General features: G+C 39.3%; 3 protein-coding genes across 3 annotated transcripts; all 3 read left to right on the forward strand.

Annotated features, from left to right (window-relative positions):
* Positions 1 to 376: 376 nt before the first annotated feature.
* Positions 377 to 12,877, forward strand: LOC109238686. The gene is made up of 4 exons (XM_019405167.1): positions 377 to 521; positions 6,155 to 6,340; positions 7,166 to 7,294; positions 12,468 to 12,877. Exons 1-4 carry the CDS (start codon positions 377 to 379, stop codon positions 12,875 to 12,877), a joined length of 870 nt encoding a protein of 289 aa, XP_019260712.1.
* Positions 12,874 to 13,218, forward strand: LOC109238687. The gene has a single exon (XM_019405168.1). It carries the CDS (start codon positions 12,874 to 12,876, stop codon positions 13,216 to 13,218), a length of 345 nt encoding a protein of 114 aa, XP_019260713.1.
* Positions 13,219 to 13,246: 28 nt separating this feature from the next.
* Positions 13,247 to 14,149, forward strand: LOC109238688. The gene has a single exon (XM_019405169.1). The coding sequence runs from the start codon at positions 13,247 to 13,249 to the stop codon at positions 14,147 to 14,149; it is 903 nt and encodes a 300-aa protein (XP_019260714.1).
* The last annotated feature ends 4,338 nt before the right edge of the window (positions 14,150 to 18,487 follow it).

Below are 18,487 nucleotides of genomic sequence, written 5' to 3' on the forward strand. Positions count from 1 at the left end.
AGTTCCTTATGATGAAATTACCAAGGTTTGATCAAGGTAGAGTAGTGAAATCCTTAGTCCTCCCTTTCCTCTCCCTAGAATAGCTCTCTCCTCTCTCTAAAATGTCAGGTAATCCCCCTAAAATGAACCATCGGGCAAGACAAACGAAATGGGGGTCGGGTTGTAAGATTAGAAAAATGGAGTCCCGATGCTGATATACGGTCGCATATGCGACCGCATTACACTTCTGCGCCCCGCAAAATGGACCGCATAATGGCCCTCAAAAACTAGGCATTTTTGCTTCACTCTGCGACAGGTCTGCAGTTCGCAAACTAATTCTGCGGTCGCATAATGGACCGTAGAACCTTCTTCCAAAATTTCTCATGCTGGTTCTGCGATGGGATCTGCGGCTCGCAAAATGGTTCTGCGGTCGCATAATGGTCCTCAAATTTGGCAAATCTTTCTGCTTCGTTCCGCGGCCGATCTGCGGCCCGCAAACTGGTTCTGCGGTCGCATAGTGGACCGCAGAACTGCCATGTTCTGTAAACTTTTTCGTTCAACTCCTCGAAGCACTAAGCAACCCCAAAAGTCCATACCGCAGCTCGGATAGCTGCCAAAGGGCTTCCCTTAGGGGGACCTATTATACCACTTCCTGGAATAGAAGACAAGAAGGAGGTTTCACATCACTCGTGACACAAGAAGGTCAGCCTCACCGGGGGGGGGGGGGGAGAGGGGGGAGAAAGGTCAGCACTTGAGAGGCTTGCTTCGCTCAAAGGTAGGAAGAAAGGTCAGCACTTGAGAGGCTTGCTTTGGTAGGATTAGCAAGCTTCCTTGGCACCACAAAACCTCGGGTTCTAGGGAAAATTTTACGGGGCCTTACAATTAAAGCTCGAAATGCAATCTTACCCCAAGGAAAGGACACATACTCACCACTCTCGACAAGATGAAAATTACGTTTACTTATAAATGTCTTATGAGCCTGAGTGGACATTAGAAATGTATTTATGAAATAAATGATTGCAACCTTAATTGCGTCTTCATCAGACTATCATGTCTTCTTCTCAAAACAATCAGTAAGCAACTTCTTGACACCGCTTCAAAACTAGAAAAATAAGAGGGTGTTTGTATTGGCTCATTTTAAGTTCTTATTGGCTTTTAAGCACTTTTTTAGTTTATGTGGTATTTGGCAATGATAAAAAGTGCTTAAAAGCACTTATTTTTTAGGCATAAAAGGCACAAAAATAAGCCAAAAGCCAAAAGTTAGGTATTACCAACTTATGGCTTTTGGCTTTTAGCTAAAAAGCTACTTTTTATAAGCCAATCCAAACACCCTCTAAGTATCCACTAACCTATAGGGTCCACTGAAGTTACCCTCAGCATGTTCATTGCCACAAAAGTTTAAACCACTTACAACACCAAATTCCCAAAGAGCACAACGTAAAACATGTTCGTCATTCAATTTCACAAAAAATTGATCAAACTTATCTTGAACCAACTCGCTAATTAAAGAATGAATTAGTTGTGTCTGGATAAAAACTCAAGGTAAATCAAGGAAATAGCCAAAACAGCTTTCCCTAAACATCCGAAGCCGGACAACAGTCAACTTTGACTGTAAAACTGATACAATGTCCACATTAGTGTATGATGTTTAATGAGTAACAGGAAAAGGCTCACCAGCTGGAATATAAAGCTTCCAAGGCTACAAATAAGTGGCATAAATTAACAACAAACAAATATAAACTAGATCCAATTTCAAAAGAAGATTCAACAATACACAATAAATATAACAGTATGTACCTTACAAACTTTGTTAGGAATTTTAACTTTTTCTGCCTTCTAGATCTTACTCTTTTGTGGTTTGACACCCAAATTCGCTCCGTCCTCCATGACACGTTTTCTCTTACCTTCAACATAATCCACTCTAACCCTTTTGCTCTTCTTTTTCTCAGATTGACCAACAACATCCTTTCGAGATTATAACACTTTCGGAACGATTTTGTCTTCCCATATTTCATTCATTAATCGATTTCTCAACTAAAACCGGGGTTGAATGAAAATATAAACTCATCGACCTAGTTTCTCTTCTCATGTTGCTCAATTTCTCAATTGAAACCGGTGTATAATAAGGAGATGAACTCATCGAACGACTTTATCTTCTCATATTGCTCTGTTTCACAATTGAAACTAGGTTGAATGAGAAATTTTTTAAAAAAATTATATGAACAAACGGTTACAGAATTCTGCTTCGGGTTTTTCCTATGAAAGGCGTCATGAGATTCGGGAAGAATAGAAAGTTGAGTCCGAGATTTATTGGCCCTTTTGAGATATTAAGGCGTGTTGGGGAGGTTGCTTATGAGCTTGCCTTACCTCCCAGCTTGGCCGGAGTTCACCCGGTATTCCATGTTTCGATGCTCCGGAGGTATCACAGGGATCCATCCCACGTGTTAGATTTCAGCACTGTCCAATTGGACAAGGACTTGTCTTATGAGGAGGAGCCGGTAGCCATTCTAGACCGGCAGGTTCGCCAGTTGAGATCGAAGAGTTTTCCTTCTGTTCGTGTTCAGTGGAGACGTCAGCCTCCTAAGGCATCGACCTGGGAGTCCGAGTCCGATATGAGGAGCCATTATCCTCATCTTTTCCCCGATTCAATTACTTCTTTCTTTTGTCCGTTCGAGGACGAACGATTATTTTAGAGGTGGAGGATGTGATGACCCAAAAGGCCATCACTTGTTTTAAAATGAAATTCTGTGTTCTAAGGCCTTAAAAACCTCTTTTAGAATCACCTCGATTTGCGTGCGCAGTCTGGGCGCGTAGCCGGAAATCCTAGATGTGAAAATATATGAAAAATGATAAATTTTGACTATAAAATGAGCTAATTTGACTTCGATCAACATTTTGGGTAAACGGACCTGGACTCGTGATTTGACGGTCCCGGAGGGTCCGTAGGAAAATATGGGACATGAGCGTATGCCCGCAATCGAATTCCGAGGTCCCAAGCCCGAGAAATGAATTTTCGAAGAAAATTGTTTTCTGAAATTGTTTAAAGAAATTTGAAATGAAATTTGATTAGAACATGATGGTATCGGGCCCGTATTTTGGTTCCGGCGCCCGGTACAGGTCTTATATATAATTTAAGACATTTCTGTAAAATTTGGTGAAAAACGGATGTCATTTGACGTGATTCGGACCTAATTTGCTAAAGTTGATGTTTTAAGAAGTTTGAGAAAATTCTATGATTTTGAGGTTTAATTCGTTGTTATTGAGGTTATTTTGGTGATTTTATTACACGAATAAGTCCGTGGGATGTTTTTGAGGTTGTGTGTATATTTGGTTTGGAGCCCCGAGGGCTCGGGTGAGTTTCGGATAGGCCACGGGGTGCTTTTGGAACTTAGAAAATTGCAGAATTTTTGCTGGTATGATCAGGCCTGCAGGCTTCGCATTTGCGAAGCTGGCTTGCAAATGCGAGCTCGCAAATGCGAAGGATGGATCGCAAGTGCGAAAAACATCCCAGGCCTGCCTTGCTCGCAAATGCGAGTATTCCTTCGCAAATGCGAAAATACCCGTCCAGCCTTGGGTCGCAAATGCGACCCATTCTTCGCAATTCCCCAATCGCAAATGCGACATTCTATTCGCAAATGCGAAGGTCCAGCTTTCCTGAAGGGTTCGCAAATGCGAACCCTGTTTTGCAATTCCCAAGATTTAGCAGAGGTCAGGGTTCGCAATTGCGAACCCCTGTTCGCATTTCCCATACCTGCGACCTGCAACTTTATACTTAGACGACTTTAAACCCATTTTTCACATCTTTTCAAAACACAAACTCCTTTAGGCGATTTTTCAAGAACAACTCTTCTTCCAAATCGATTGTAAGTTAACTTTAACTCATTTCCTTCAATCATTAACATCTTTTAACATGATTTCAACTTAAAATCAATGATTTTCATGGGGGAAATTGGGAGTTTTGGGTAGAACCTAGGTTTTTCAAAAATTGAGGATTTGGACCTCGATTTGGGGTCGGATTTCAAAACAAATTATATATTTGGGTTCGTGGGGGAATGGGTAATCGGGTTTTGGTTCGAACCTCGGGTTTTGACCACGTGGGCCCGAGGGGCATTTTGGTCATTTTACATAATTTCGCGTATTAGCTTAGAAATTAATTGTAGAATCAGTTACTTGAAGTGTTATTTACGTTATGCAATTGAATTGAATAGATGTGGGCCATTTGGAGTCGAGTACTCGTGGCAAAGACGTGGTGTTAGGTTGATTTTTGAACCCGGTTCGAGGTAAGTGGCTTGCCTAACCTTGTGTGGGGGACCTTCCCCTTAGGATTGATATATTTGGTAATTGAAATGCCTTGTACGTGAGGTGACGAGTGCGTACTTGTGCAAATTCTTGGAAATCCGGTATTCTTTAAGTACTTATTAGTATGTTCCTTCTCCTGCTGTTAGTATTTATACTATTAAGCCCGTTATTAGTTTAGGAAAGCATGTCTAAGTGATTTAATTACTTTAATTGTTCAATCTGTTTACCTGAACTCTGTGCAGCGTACTAGGCTAGAATTATTTGTTGCCTTAACATGAAATTTCTCTTTTCTGAATATTTTCTTGCTGCTGCTGTGTATTTACAATGGGACTACGGATGTGGGATTCTGATAGCTCCCCCCCGCCCCCTTGTCTGTTTACTTTGGGACTACGGGTTAGATTCCCGGTAGATCCTCCTGCATATTTACTTTGGGACTACGGGTTAGATTCCCGGTAGATCCCCCTGCACAGTTATACGGAACTACGGGAATGCACCCGGTAGATTCTCCCAGTACTGGATATTTACATTTGGGACTACGGAACGGGATTCCGGTAGATCCCCGCGCACTATGAATTGGAATACGGGACGGTATCCCTGGTGATCCTTAGGATATATATATATATATATATATGATGGACTACGGGACGGTATCCCGGGAGATTCACTATATATGTAAAGATGGGACTACAGGACGGTATCCTGGGAGATCCCCGATTGTTACTATCGGTGCTGAGTTGTATTTCCTTCCATGTTTACCTGGTTCTGTATAGTTGTTGTTGTTCTGTTCACCCTGTGTTATTTTACTGCTGTACTCATTTATACTGTTCCGTTCTATACTATTTACCTTTATATTTTATTTAATCTCAGTAGGGCCCTGACCTTCCTCGTCACTACCCAACCGAGGTTAGGCTTGGCACTTACTGAGTCCGCTGTGGTGTACTCATGCCTCTTCTGCGCATGTTTTTTATGTGCAGATCCAGGTACCGCTGATCAGGCCTACTATCGTTAAGGGAGGCGACTGCGTAGAGACTCCGAGGTACATGTGCCGCATCCACAGACTAAGGAGTCCCTTTCTATTCCTGCCTTTAGTATTTAGCCCTTCTGTACTTTTCTGTGCTTTATTAGAAATTCCGGAGTTAGAGCTATGTAGTATTTCTTTCTTAGCTTGTGATTCATGGGTTTCCGGGTCTTGGATTTATGTTTGGTATTGAAAGTTAAACATGGTGTATGCCGAGCGGCACATTTACACACTGTTATTGCTTGATTTCTGTTTTTAAATTGTTTTACTTCCACAAGTTGGTTATCTTCCGCAAATTTAGGCTTACCTAGTCGTAGAGACTAGGTGTCGTCACGATGGTTCACGGAGGGCTAACCAGGATCGTGACAAGTTGGTATCAGAGCTCTAGCTTCATAGGAATCATGGATCACAAGCCGGTTTATTAGAGTCTCGCTGATCGGTACGGAGACGTCTGTACTTATCTACGAGAGGCTATGTAACTATTAGGAAAAATTCCACTTCATTTGATTTCCTTGTCGTGCAATATTTTGACATCACCATTCTAAACTTTTGTCTTCTATTCTCTCACAGATGGTGAAGACACGTGCTACCCGAGATGATCAGGCACCTGCGCCCCCTACTGCAGCCATCAAAGGCCGGGGCCGGGGCCAGGGCCGGGGCCGGGGTAGAGGCCGAGGACGCGCACGTAGTACTACTACCACACCAGCACTTCAAGAGACTCTGGCACAGTTTATGAGCATGTACACCACTCTGGCTCAGGCAGGGTTGCTTCCCCTTGCTGCAGCTACATCCCAGGCCGGGGGAGGAGCACAGACTCCCGCCGCCCGCACTCCTGAGCAACGAGTTCATGTCGAGCAGGTCCTGAGATTATTCCTGTACCGCCTGCAGTGCCAGCTCAGCTCGAGGACAGGGAAGCTGCTTCCGAGGATAAGCAGTTGAGGCTTGAGAGGTTCAAGAAGTACAAGCCTCCTGTATTCAGTGGTTTAGCATCAGAGAATGCTCTGGGGTTCCTTGATGAGTGTTATCGCATTCTCCGCACCATGGGTTTCTCAGGATCGAGCGGGGTTTCTTTCACCACCTTCCAGCTTCAAGGAGCCGCCTATGAGTGGTGGCACACCTATGAGCTAGACAGTCCAGATGAGGCTGCTTCACTGACTTGGACTCAGTTTTCAGATCTGTTCCTGAGGGAGTATGTTCCTCAGAGCCTCAGGGACGCATGGCGCGCAAAGTTTGAGCATTTGCACTAGGGTGCTATGACTGTTTCAGAGTATGCTGTCCGTTACACCAGTTTGGCTAGGCATGCACCAGCCTTGGTTGCTACTATTCGCGAGAGAGTTCGCCGATTTATTGAGGGCCTTATTCCCAACATCAGGTCTAGCATGGCTCATGAGTTGGAGATGGATATTTTTTATCAGCAGGTGGTGAGCATCGTTAGGAGGATTGAGGGTATGCATGCTAGGGAGAGAAAGGAGAGAGAGGCCAAGAGGTCTCGAGAGTCGGGCCATTATTCTGGTGCCCGTACCCCAGCGGCAGGTCGCCATGGTAGAGGTTATATGAGTCGCCCTGTTCATTCAGCTCTTCCAGCAGCCAGTGGTATTCCAGCTCCTCCTAGACCTCAGGAGCCTTATTATGCACCACCGGTATCCAGCGCGCCTCCTGCGCGGGGTGCTTTTAGTGAAAATTTGGGTGAAAAGCTTAACCTTGCAATTTTGAAATTCTCTTTTCAGTGAAGCAAACATTTGCTACCAGTTATTTCTCCTTTTTTTGCCGAAGTAGTCTCTCTATTTTACATGGACAGGAAGCAGTTCTTTATAAAGTTTAGTTGAAAGCTGGTTTTTGTTCTTACCCTTCTTTTTTTTTCTTTTCCAGCAAAGCAAAATGGTTTAACCAACATTAAGACTTCTGTTTTTCTTTTACTCTCTTTTCTTAATTTGGTTTTAAGCAAAGAAGGCTGTCAGGAAATTCAAGATGTTGAAGAACTGATAAATGCAAAGATACGTACACTTCGAGAGGAGGTTGTATACATGAATAAATATGATAACATTGGACCTAAGAAAATAATAGCAAAAAAAGAGAAAAGTAGACAAAAAACAATTTAGGAAGCAAGTAAAAAATTAATGCACTGAAATGTATCCGAAAAACCTATCATATCATTGAAACATGCAAAAAAACATAGTTTTTAGCCCCCCGTACCCCCCCCCACCCCCCTACCCTAACCCCCTAAAAAAAAAAAAAAATCTGAGAATCAATAATTGTACAATGTAGGATAAATGAGAGTTATCATGTAAGCAAAATATCATTACATAAAATTTATATGATTTTTCGGTAATAAATTTATATGATTACTCTTTATAAGGACTCAAATATAAAGCAGATGTGGATTTCAGGTTTGTAATTCTTCTTAATTGGATTTTTTTCACATTCATAGTATTCCGGTGAGTAAATTAAAGTACTTTTAGACGCAGTGAATATGTAATTGGAGTCCATAAAGCATTTTTTGGAGTGCATTTAAGACTTATCATTTCTCATGATTAATCAACTTGCTATAATTCAACAATACTAAAAGATAGAGATAAATATAATACAGTAGCTCTACTTTTATACATACATCTTTCACCAAAAGCAAGATCACAAGGAAATGGAACACTAGTTCACGCTTTTTTTTTTTTAAATAGAGGAGGCAGGATGTCCGACTAAGTAAACTAGGGGCAAATTTATAGGGAGATGATGGGGCACGTGAACCCATGGTCTTTCCGTAAAATTAGATGTTTATGTACATATTTTTTAAAATTAATATTATATTAATTGTTCGCACATATGCTTCAAGAAGACTGAATGATGCGCTTGATTGAAGGTTGAGTTATTTACTAAGAGGAATAAGGATCAATTCCCACTTAATATAATTTTTCTTTCTTTTTTAAGTAGTGCACGCATGTACTAAAAATTCTAGATCCGCCCGTGAAGTAAACTATATGCTGTTCCAAATAACACAAAGTACAAGAAATTCTACCAATAATCCAAACAAGAACAAGTCCCATTTCTGAAGTGATGAAACCTAGATCTATCTCTTACTATAATTTCCCTCTCATAAATCCTTGATATAAGCTTAGTAGCTGCATGGCAGTCACTGCAAACCCTTAGGTTCTTTATAATTCTAATAGGGGAACCAGAAACAGATGCAATAAGAGCATAAGCAATGGCTAACCTTTCACTATGGTATGAAAGTGCATCTTCCTTCTCTTCCTCTTCAATGTCAAATAACCTTTCAAGCACTAATCAACGCCACCAAACTAACCTCATTAAGACTAGCCAAAGATTTCTGCATTTGATTAAACAAAAGCAAAACTTCCAATGACAAATTAGTGTTATCATAAGCATTATCAAGACTGGCTTCATATTGAACAGAAGTATTATGGGCATAAGCTGTAAGTATGGAGTTCCAAGAAGCTAAATCCGGTCTTGTGATTTGATCAAAGAGGAATCTTGAAACCCCCAATTCGCCACTCCTGGAGTAGAAATTAAGCAACGAGGCTTGAACAAAATGATCATAAGGTGGTTCAAGGAATTTCAAGACATGGGTGTGCAAGGCACGGCCATTTTGAAGCCATGGTTGAGAACTACAAGCCTTAAAAAGAGATGGGTAAGTGTAATTATTGGGCTTGAGAGTGGTTTGAGTGAGAATACGAGTGTAAAGAGCTAAAGAAAAGTGAACTTGATCATCTTTCCTAGCAAGGGATGATGAGATTAGGGTGTTGAACAGGAAAATTGTTGGATTGCTTGCTTGGTTGAAAATGGTTAGCGCATAGGAGTTGGTGGCGGCTAGGGTGGAGGACGAAATGAGTATGCGACTGAGAGGGTAAGTGTGGAGAATAAGTCCAGTTGTGATCATTTGAGCATGCACTTGCTTGAGGGTGGCTATGTTTTTGCATTGTTCTATGAGTTTGAAAATTGAGTGGGCAGATTTTGGGCTCAATGTTTTCATGTGATGTGCTCGAAGCTTTGCAAGACAAACATAACCTTTCACAAGTCATTAGTGCATAATGAGATTTCTTCTTTTGATGGTGCACTTGCACATGATTAACCGCACTGCAGAACCCAACAACAATTCAGATCATGCCCACATCTGAAAATTAAAAAAAGACATAATTAGCTCATCATTTCAACATATACAAATTTAGCACCTATGTGAACAAAAATCATACATCTGTCATTATGGTCAAGATCTCTTTTTTTTTAATCGATTTAGTTACAGGTTGATATGAAAATTTGTTCAAATAATCTCACCATCGAAATTTGATAAATAAACTAAACTTCAAAAATCTTATGAAAGAAACACAAATTACCAATAAAAAGAAAGTGAAAATGTGAATCACATCATCTTTCCGTAAAGTGAGAAAGTTAGTACTTCCAGTCATTTAGAACAATATATATCAAACATCACCAGCGTTTTGCAGTCTAGAAGTCATAGTTCATATGAAAAAGCGAACCTAATGCCATAGTCAACTGAGGTGTTCAAGCATTTAGTCTCCTACGGAGCCCAGCAAATGCGCGACAAGCTTAACGCTAGCTTAACAGAATAGAAGCAACTCACAGAGGTTGTTAACAGCTTGTACATGAGCTCATGTTGCCACATGGGAGGCAGTTATATGCAAGTCGCAATAATTTTACTGAAATTAATTAGGAGAATAGCTTATTACTCATGCGGTATATAGAGTATCGAGTATTAGCAGTAGCCTTGTGTCGTTGATAACTTATACCAGATATAGTTTCCTGGACCCAAATTTTAGCATTCAAACTCATAGTTCCTGAGCTGATGGTCATTGACTCATTGGTGCCAACTGGTATTAGAGTCGTTTGAATCCTCGAAGCAATGTTAAAATGGCTAAAAGACCGCCAGAATATACTGAAGTGAATGTAAAAGAACTCACTAAGCAGCCTAAATAGTTGCCACCTCACAGGGGTAGATGACAGAATACCCTCGGTCAGTGACTATATACCAGTGAATAAGGAGGCTTATATATTTTTATAAGTAAAAAAGAAAAACATCACATGTTTATTTGGCTGGAAAGAAATTTTGTTCTTGTCATTTGTATACTACCACAAGGACTCAAATAGATGCACCTGCAGAGCATAAGTTTTACAAACCACTCACTGAGGACTTATTAGATGAATTGGATGAACCAAGATATTTTCTAAGGTGGATCAGAGAGCGGGTTACCATCAATTTAGAAAGACAGCTGAGATTATCTTCAAAACAAATATATTGGTGATGCCATTTGGCCTAACCAATGCACCATCCACCTTAAAAAGCTCGACGAACAACATCTTTACTCCTTAATCATGTAAATTTGTATTATTTTTCTTCAATTGTATACTAATTTCCTTCTTCAGTAGTTCAGTAAGAGGTTTAATTTATGCTCTTGATCGTAAGCTTTCAATTTTATTCGGGATTTATTGTGGAGACAAATGCTAGTGACCGTGGTAGTAGTAGCAGTGTATTTTCTTATAAATTATCAATTACTATCAACTTAGACTTGATCTATTTATGCAATCTTTAAGTAGTCATATCACCTTTTTACTTTCAGAATAGGCCCCCAACCAAAAAAAAACTCAAATTTCTGATAAGCCAAAGGTGCATACTAACTTTCAGTTTCAAGCATTGCCAAGTCAAAGGGAGTTCAAGTTCGCCATTTTTATCAAGTGGCTTCAACTATTAAATATTACAAAAATACACTGCTTGATTTAGCTATCATATTAAAAAAGAAAACGTCAAGTAATAACGCAAGAACATAAATAAAGGGGAAGAGAAAAACGTAGACCTACTTGGAAGAAGAAACTTATGAAGAAGTAGCCATTTGACTCTTCAATTTCACTTCAGCCCCTTTTTTATTTCCCCTGCACTAGAGATTTTCTCCCCGCCGCCTCCTTCCAAAAATGACGAGAATGTCAATCTGTCAAGGAGACCAGAGCATTCTTCTCTAAGGGAAACTTTGGCATTAAGGGAAACTTTTTTTTTCCGCAGTGTTAAAAGAGATACTTTACCCTCGGTAGAGAGGTTTTAATAATATTATAGCCTTTAATTTGATAAATCCCTTTAAACCCTCACAATTCCTTTCTTCCGTCGACAAATCCCAATCACAGTTCTTTCTAAAGAATTTTTCTCTTTCTCTCTTTGAAATCAACCCTTTTTCTACACTGATTTTATAAGATTTTCTTCTAAAGCTCATAATTTTCTCTAACAATAGAAAAGAAAGGAATAATTTTTTTGTCAATCTGAATTTTGTCATGGCCAGAGTTTGGAGCTTTTGTGGGTTTTCCCTTTTCTTGTTGGCGTTCCGATGGAGGGCTAGCACCAGATAGATATTAATTATTTAACTCGATTGTTCGAATTAAAATTATCAATCAATAAATTTTGAATGTGTTTGACTCTCCACCATTGACTGCCAGGTTTCGAAGCTTTGAAATTGAATTCGGATTTCAAAAAATATTAGCTGCTTGGATTAGGTGTTATTGCAAACGATTAGAATATATTATGGAGTTTGTATCTCAATTTTGAGGGTATGTGGTGAGGATTAGATTTGATTTGGGCTGGATTTTCAGAAGAAGAAAAAGAAGAACGCTCGCATACAATATACATACAAAATTGCATTAAAGTTGTATAATAATTGCATGAAATTTGTATGAAAACTATATTTGATTGTATTTTATTTTTAGTTGTATTTTTTTTATTTGAATATTGTATGGAAGTTAAAAATTAGTGTATACTGTATGAGTCGTTGTATGAAATTTGTATTTAAGTTATAAATACTACTTTTTTACATAAAGTTATTAATATGTATCAAATTGTATTAAGAGTAAAATTTTTGATTGGAATTTCAGAGATGAAGAAGAACAAACCAGATACAAAATATATACAAATCATATATAAAGTACATACACAAGGCATATTGTATAAAATTTGTATGAAAATTATATATATATATATATATATATATATATATATATATANAGCGCATAGGAGTTGGTGGCGGCTAGGGTGGAGGAAAAATGAGTATGCAACTAAGAGGGTAAGTGTGGAGAATAAGCCCAGATGTAATCATTTGAGCTTGCACTTGCTTGAGGGTGGCTATTTTTTTGCATTGTTCTATGAGTTTGAAAATTGGGTGGGCAGGTGAAGTCAACACTAAATACTTCCATAGTCTTATTAGAGGCAGAAGAAGGAAACTCTATACCCACAAAATCAAAGACGAGAATGGACAGTGGATCCAAGGTGATGAGGCTATTGGTAAAGCAACATGTGATTTATACCACGACCTTTTCACAAATCCAGGAGGAGTCATCAGGGAAGTTCTGTTGTCATGCATCCCCTCCATGATCACTCCTGAGGATAATGTAATTCTGTCAGCAGACCCAACCTTACAGGAGCTCAAAGAAGTTGTGTTCTCTATGAATCCCACAAGTGTTGCAAGGCCAGATGATTTCAATGGCAAATTTTACCAATCTTGTTGGGACATCATTAAGGATGATCTGCTAAATGTTGTACTAGCTTTCTTTGCGGCTACAATATGCCAAAATACATGACCAGTGCATGCTTGGTTCTCCTCCCCAAGGTGGAATTTCCAAACTCTTTATCTGAATTCAGACCTAGCAGCCTCGGTAATTTCATAAACAAGATCATCTCCAAAGTTATAGGTGCTAGGCTTGGGCCTATATTTTCAAGAATTATTTCTGCTAACCAATCAGGTTTTGTAAAAGGAAGGAATATTTCTGAGAATATCATGCTTGCTCAGGAAATTATCCATGGCATCAAGAAACCAAATGAGGGATCCAATGTAGTCATAAAGTTAGATATGGCTAAATCATATGATATGGTCTCCTGGAGTTTCACTTGCATAATGTTGAGGAGAAGTGGGTTTTTGTGAGATGGTCATTGATATGATATGGAGAACCATGTCCAACAATTGGTATTCAGTCATTGTAAATGGAACTAGGCATGGTTTATTCCATTCTAAAAGGGGACTAAAGCAAGGAGATCCCCTTGCCCATTCCTTGTTCATCATTGGGGCCGAGCTTCTATCTAGAATGCTTAACCCCCTCAATCATAATCAGTTTTTCAATGGTTTTTATATGGAAAGAAGGGACCCCCAAGTCAATCTCCTCAGCTTTGCAGCTGATATCATCATATTCTCCTATGGGAAAAGGTCATCTTTTCAGAAAATCATGTGGATATTGAACAAGTATGAGGATACTTCTGGCCAACAGATCAATAGGAAAAAAATTCATTTCATGACCTCCCTCTGTGCGTTTCAGTCAACAATTAGAAGAATCCAAGTAGTCATAGGTTTCTCTAGAAAGCTATCCCCTCTCACTTACCTGCGATGTCCACTGTACACTGGCAGGTTGAAAATCATCCACTTCAACAATCTAATCTCCAAAATTGCGGGAAGAATCAGGGGCTGGCATGGCAAAATGCTATCACATAGAGGAAGAGCTACTCTGATAAAGCATGTTCTCCAATCTATGCCAATCTATCTACTGTCCGCAGTCTCTCCTCCTAAGACAGTCATGAAACAAATTAAGAAGCTAGCAGCAAACTTCTTCTGGGGCATGGAAGATAACAAAAGGAAATACCACTGGGCTTCATGGAACAAATTATGCTTCCCTATGAATGAAGGGGGTATTGGATTCAAAACCATAGAAGACATCTGCAAATCAATGGAATACAAACAATGGTGGCACTTCAGATCTACTCAATCCTTGTGGAGTAACTTCCTTAAAGCCAAGTATTGTCAAAGATCCAATCCCATCTCCAAAAAATGGGTAAAGGACAATCACAAGCATGGAAAAGATTGACGGTCAACAAGAAAGAAGTTGAAAAGAACATCCAATGGAGACTCCATTATGGAAACTACAGTTTTTGGTGGGAGAAATGAAGGAGGTAGATGTGGGAATATTTCAGTCTCCTATTTTTGGAACAATGGCCAGCGGAATCTTCAAAGACTCAATGAGAGTGCCCCACCTCACATGATCCATTTGATAACTCAGATCCCAATCTTTTTCAATAGCAACTTGCAAGATGAAATCATCTGGGCCCCTACTACTGATGGTAGGTTCACCTGTGCTTCTGCATGGGAATTAATCAGAAAAGAGAAGCAACCTAACCTATTCAATAAGATGACATGGCATAAAAAAATTCCATTCAAATGGCCCTTTTGCTTGTGGAGAACTCTCAGAAATAAACTCCCAACTGATGATAGGGTGCTAGTTTTTAGCAATCCTACAGTTTCTAGGTGTGTTTGTTGCTCTGTTCACTCCAGTGAAACAGTTGACCACCTTTTTAGCGTGGGTAACTTTGCCAGAATTGTGTGGAGGAAATTTGGAGGGCCAGTTGGAATTCAAACTGAAGACATGCCTCTCAGAATACTTTTGATGAAGTGGTGGCTTCTCAGCAGTCACAATGAAGTACAAAGACTCATCTTAAATACCTTGCCTATCATAATATGTTGGAATTATGTGCAATGCCGAATATGGAGCCAAACCATCCTCCTTGACCAGAGTTTTATTTTTCATTAACTCTGACATCAACCTCTTGCTTCAAGCCAACTATCCAGAAATCAAATGGCCCATCAGATGGCAGGATTTATACTCTTTCATTGAGAACCTCCATCACCAAACCATCTCGACCCAGGTAGTTTTGAAGAAACCAAGCCATGGCCTTGTAAAGATCAACAGTGATGGGAGTGCACTCATAAACCTAGAAAAGATTGGCACAGGGGTGATTATTAGGGATCATAATTGTGGCTTCATACACGCCATTGCTGCACCATTAGGGGAAGGTACCAATAACCTTGCAGAAATTAAAGCAGCTTTCTTAGGTATCCTATGGTGTTTGAGTAATGGATACTCTCAGATTCACCTGGAATCATATTCTACTTTAGTTAAATGGTTAAACAATGGCAAAGGGTTTCCATGGACCATGAAGATGAAACTTCAACAGCTCTCAAACCTCTATCATCAATGTGAGGAGTTCACATGCTCACACACATATAGAGAAGCCAACTGTCCTACTGACTCTCTGTCAAAGCTCTGCCATCAATTTTCAACTGTTACCAATTATACCTCACTCTCCTCATTTCCAAATCAAATAAGAGGCCAGATCCTGCAGGACTCCCTAGGTACCCCAACATTCAGGCATAAGAAGACAAGGAAAATCAGGTTTCCATCAGAACAGGCTACTACACCTGAAGCAGATTTGGTATTGCTACCACGGATGCCTCTTGAAAATTCTAATGCTTATGGTCGACCATGATCAACATAGTGGGGCAGTCAAAATATTCCAAATTACCACTGACTATGGCAGCACCAATAACAACAGTTCCTCCCTCATGTGGAACTGTATAGTTATGAGTTTTTCACTAATTGTGTTTGCTCTTTTGCATGTTTCACTATCATATGACCTATCCAACTTTTTGTTGTTATTTCAGGGTGTGGTTGTGCTCATTCTCCTGGAATCCCAACAAAGGAAGGATATAGGTTATAGAGAGAAGGAGGTTCACCCTAAAAGACATAGAATTGGATCCCACAGATACATGCCGTTTTCATTATCCATACAAGAACACCACAACACCCTATTTCTTTCCCCCAACCCACAGAAACACTCACATAACCAACCAAACACGTATAGACATCAGTCAAGAATCACCTACCCTCATCCATGCTGCATCAATTTACACAAGAACCTGATTACAGAAAGCATCAAATCTAGAATTCTGGGCAGAAATGATCAATTTCTACCTAATAATGCTCTCTCTTCTGCAGTATCCATCCTCTTCCTCAAGCTCAGCCAATTGATATATCTTCAGAGTATGGTAGCAGCAACTATGATGTTCATTCATATGGAAATATATTAACTGGCTGAAGCACACCACCAATGCCATAAAGCAACATCTCCAACTTCAATCCTTCATAAGACTCCTTATATCTACACGTGTACCTACCCACCTATTTTTCACCTTCTCAACCACAGAAACATCCATCAAACTGTATACAGCCAAAACAAGAACCTGCAAACAGTTGCTCACTCAAAAGCAAAGATATCATCCCTCTTTCCAGACCCCATAAGAACCTGGAAACAGGGGCTTCTTTCACTAACATATTTGCTATTTTTTGTAGGTACATGGAACTAGCTTGGTCAATTGCTGCACTTTCAGTCAGTGGTATCAGCATCTTAGATGCTCATTCTACTGAAAGTGCATCAATTCTACCAAGTCTGCCAATCCAACTCCTAACTCATCTCCACACACCCACAATTGCTCACCTTCATCATTATGTCAACGGTAGCTCCAAAGCAAACACTTCCAGGAGATCCTCGTTTCTATTGATGCATGAAGCAACAACAATTACAGCAAACTGTCAAACTTTACTGCCCTATGCTTCCACAAAGAAAACACCAACATGACACTTCTCATTATCTTGTCTCTATGTAGCAGGTCCATTTACAGAAACCTGCCACCAATTCCACTTTTCAGTCACCAACTTTAGTTACCATGCATTTTTCAATCAGCAGCTCTCAACAACATGAGTCTACCCATGACAACCTCTTACCTAGCATTCAGCAGCTAGTTGCCAGCATAATCCTTGGTGGACATTTGACGAAAGATAGTGTTCACTCCCTTCTGTCAGCAGTAACAAGCAGCAGCTCTCCAGTCCAGTTTATTGGATCCTTTTGAAATTTATCTTCAATCTTGCTTTCTTTGTCTCCAATGGCAAAGCAGGATTGAAGATAGCCCATTCCACTAGTACATGTTTTTTGTCACCCCTTCACGGTCCTTTCTATATTTTTTCTAGGTGTAGGATTAGTAACATAGGGAAGATGATCTTCCATCTCACTACTTCAGTAGAGTTAGGATCACTTGTGTATTTCTGTATAGTTGACCTAGGTTTACATCACTCTAATTTTGTACATCCAGTTATCTACCACCATTGGATAGATAATTGGTACATCACTATAGGTCTTAGTCATCACAACATCCAGGGCTCATTTAGTTGTCATGTTTGGACAACTAAATGCTCTAACATCACATTTCTGGAGGTCAGGTCCATTCCCCCTCCATTGTTGTAATTTTTTGTTATTTATATGAAAACCAACCCTAGGTACAATGCCTAGTGGCTTAATTTAAAAAAAAATTGGGTGGGCAGATTTTGGGCTCAATGTTTTCATGTGATGTGCTCGAAGCTTTGCAAGACATACATAACCTTTCACAAGTCATTAGTGCAGAATGAGAGCTCTCTTTTTGATGGTGCACTTGCACAGAATTAACCGCACAACAGAATTCAACAACAACTCTGATCATGCCCACATCTAAAAAAATAAATAAAGGCATAATTAGAACTCATCATTTCAGCATATACAAATTTAGCACATATGTAAACAGAAATTATACTTCTGGTCATTATGGACAAGATTTCTTTCTTTTGTTTTAATCAATTTATTTATATAAGAATTTGTTCATATAATCTTACCACCCCGCTCAGATCACATCACTTTCAATTAAGATACTCACAGTCTTCCATTATAAATAATATAAGGAAAGACATAAACATCATCGAAATTTGATAAATAAACTAAAATTAAAAAATCCTTATGAAAGAAACACAAATTACCAGCAAAAAGAAAGTGAAAATGTGAATCACAACATCTTTTGATATAGTATATATATATATATATATATATATATATATATATATATATATATATATATATAGAGAGAGAGAGAGAGAGAGAGAGAGAGATGTTATTACTTTTGCTTTAGGTCCTATAATTTTTTAGGAGTTGTTGAACCTTAAAGAGATATATACTTTTAGAAAATATAAGAACTTCATAATTTTCTATATGTATTTGCATAATATTGGTTTGAAATGAATTTAAATAGTGTAATATGATTAGTAACGATTCATAACTAGTTTTGTTGTTGTATGCAAGATAGTTTGTTTTAGGAAGTAAATGAACAAGGGATTGGTAGCATATTGTAAGTTGTTGCCATTGTCTAGTGTCCTCTCATTTCCTTTCCTCCTGTATTCTTCATTTCTTCTCATCTCACTAATCTGGTTCTCCCTCGGTTACTGTTATGACCTTAGTTTCATTGTAATATTTTCAGTGCTATTAATATTATCGGATTACTTGGCTCCCAA

This window comes from Nicotiana attenuata, unplaced genomic scaffold (assembly GCF_001879085.1).
Source record: "Nicotiana attenuata strain UT unplaced genomic scaffold, NIATTr2, whole genome shotgun sequence".
Taxonomy (NCBI): Eukaryota; Viridiplantae; Streptophyta; class Magnoliopsida; order Solanales; family Solanaceae; genus Nicotiana; species Nicotiana attenuata.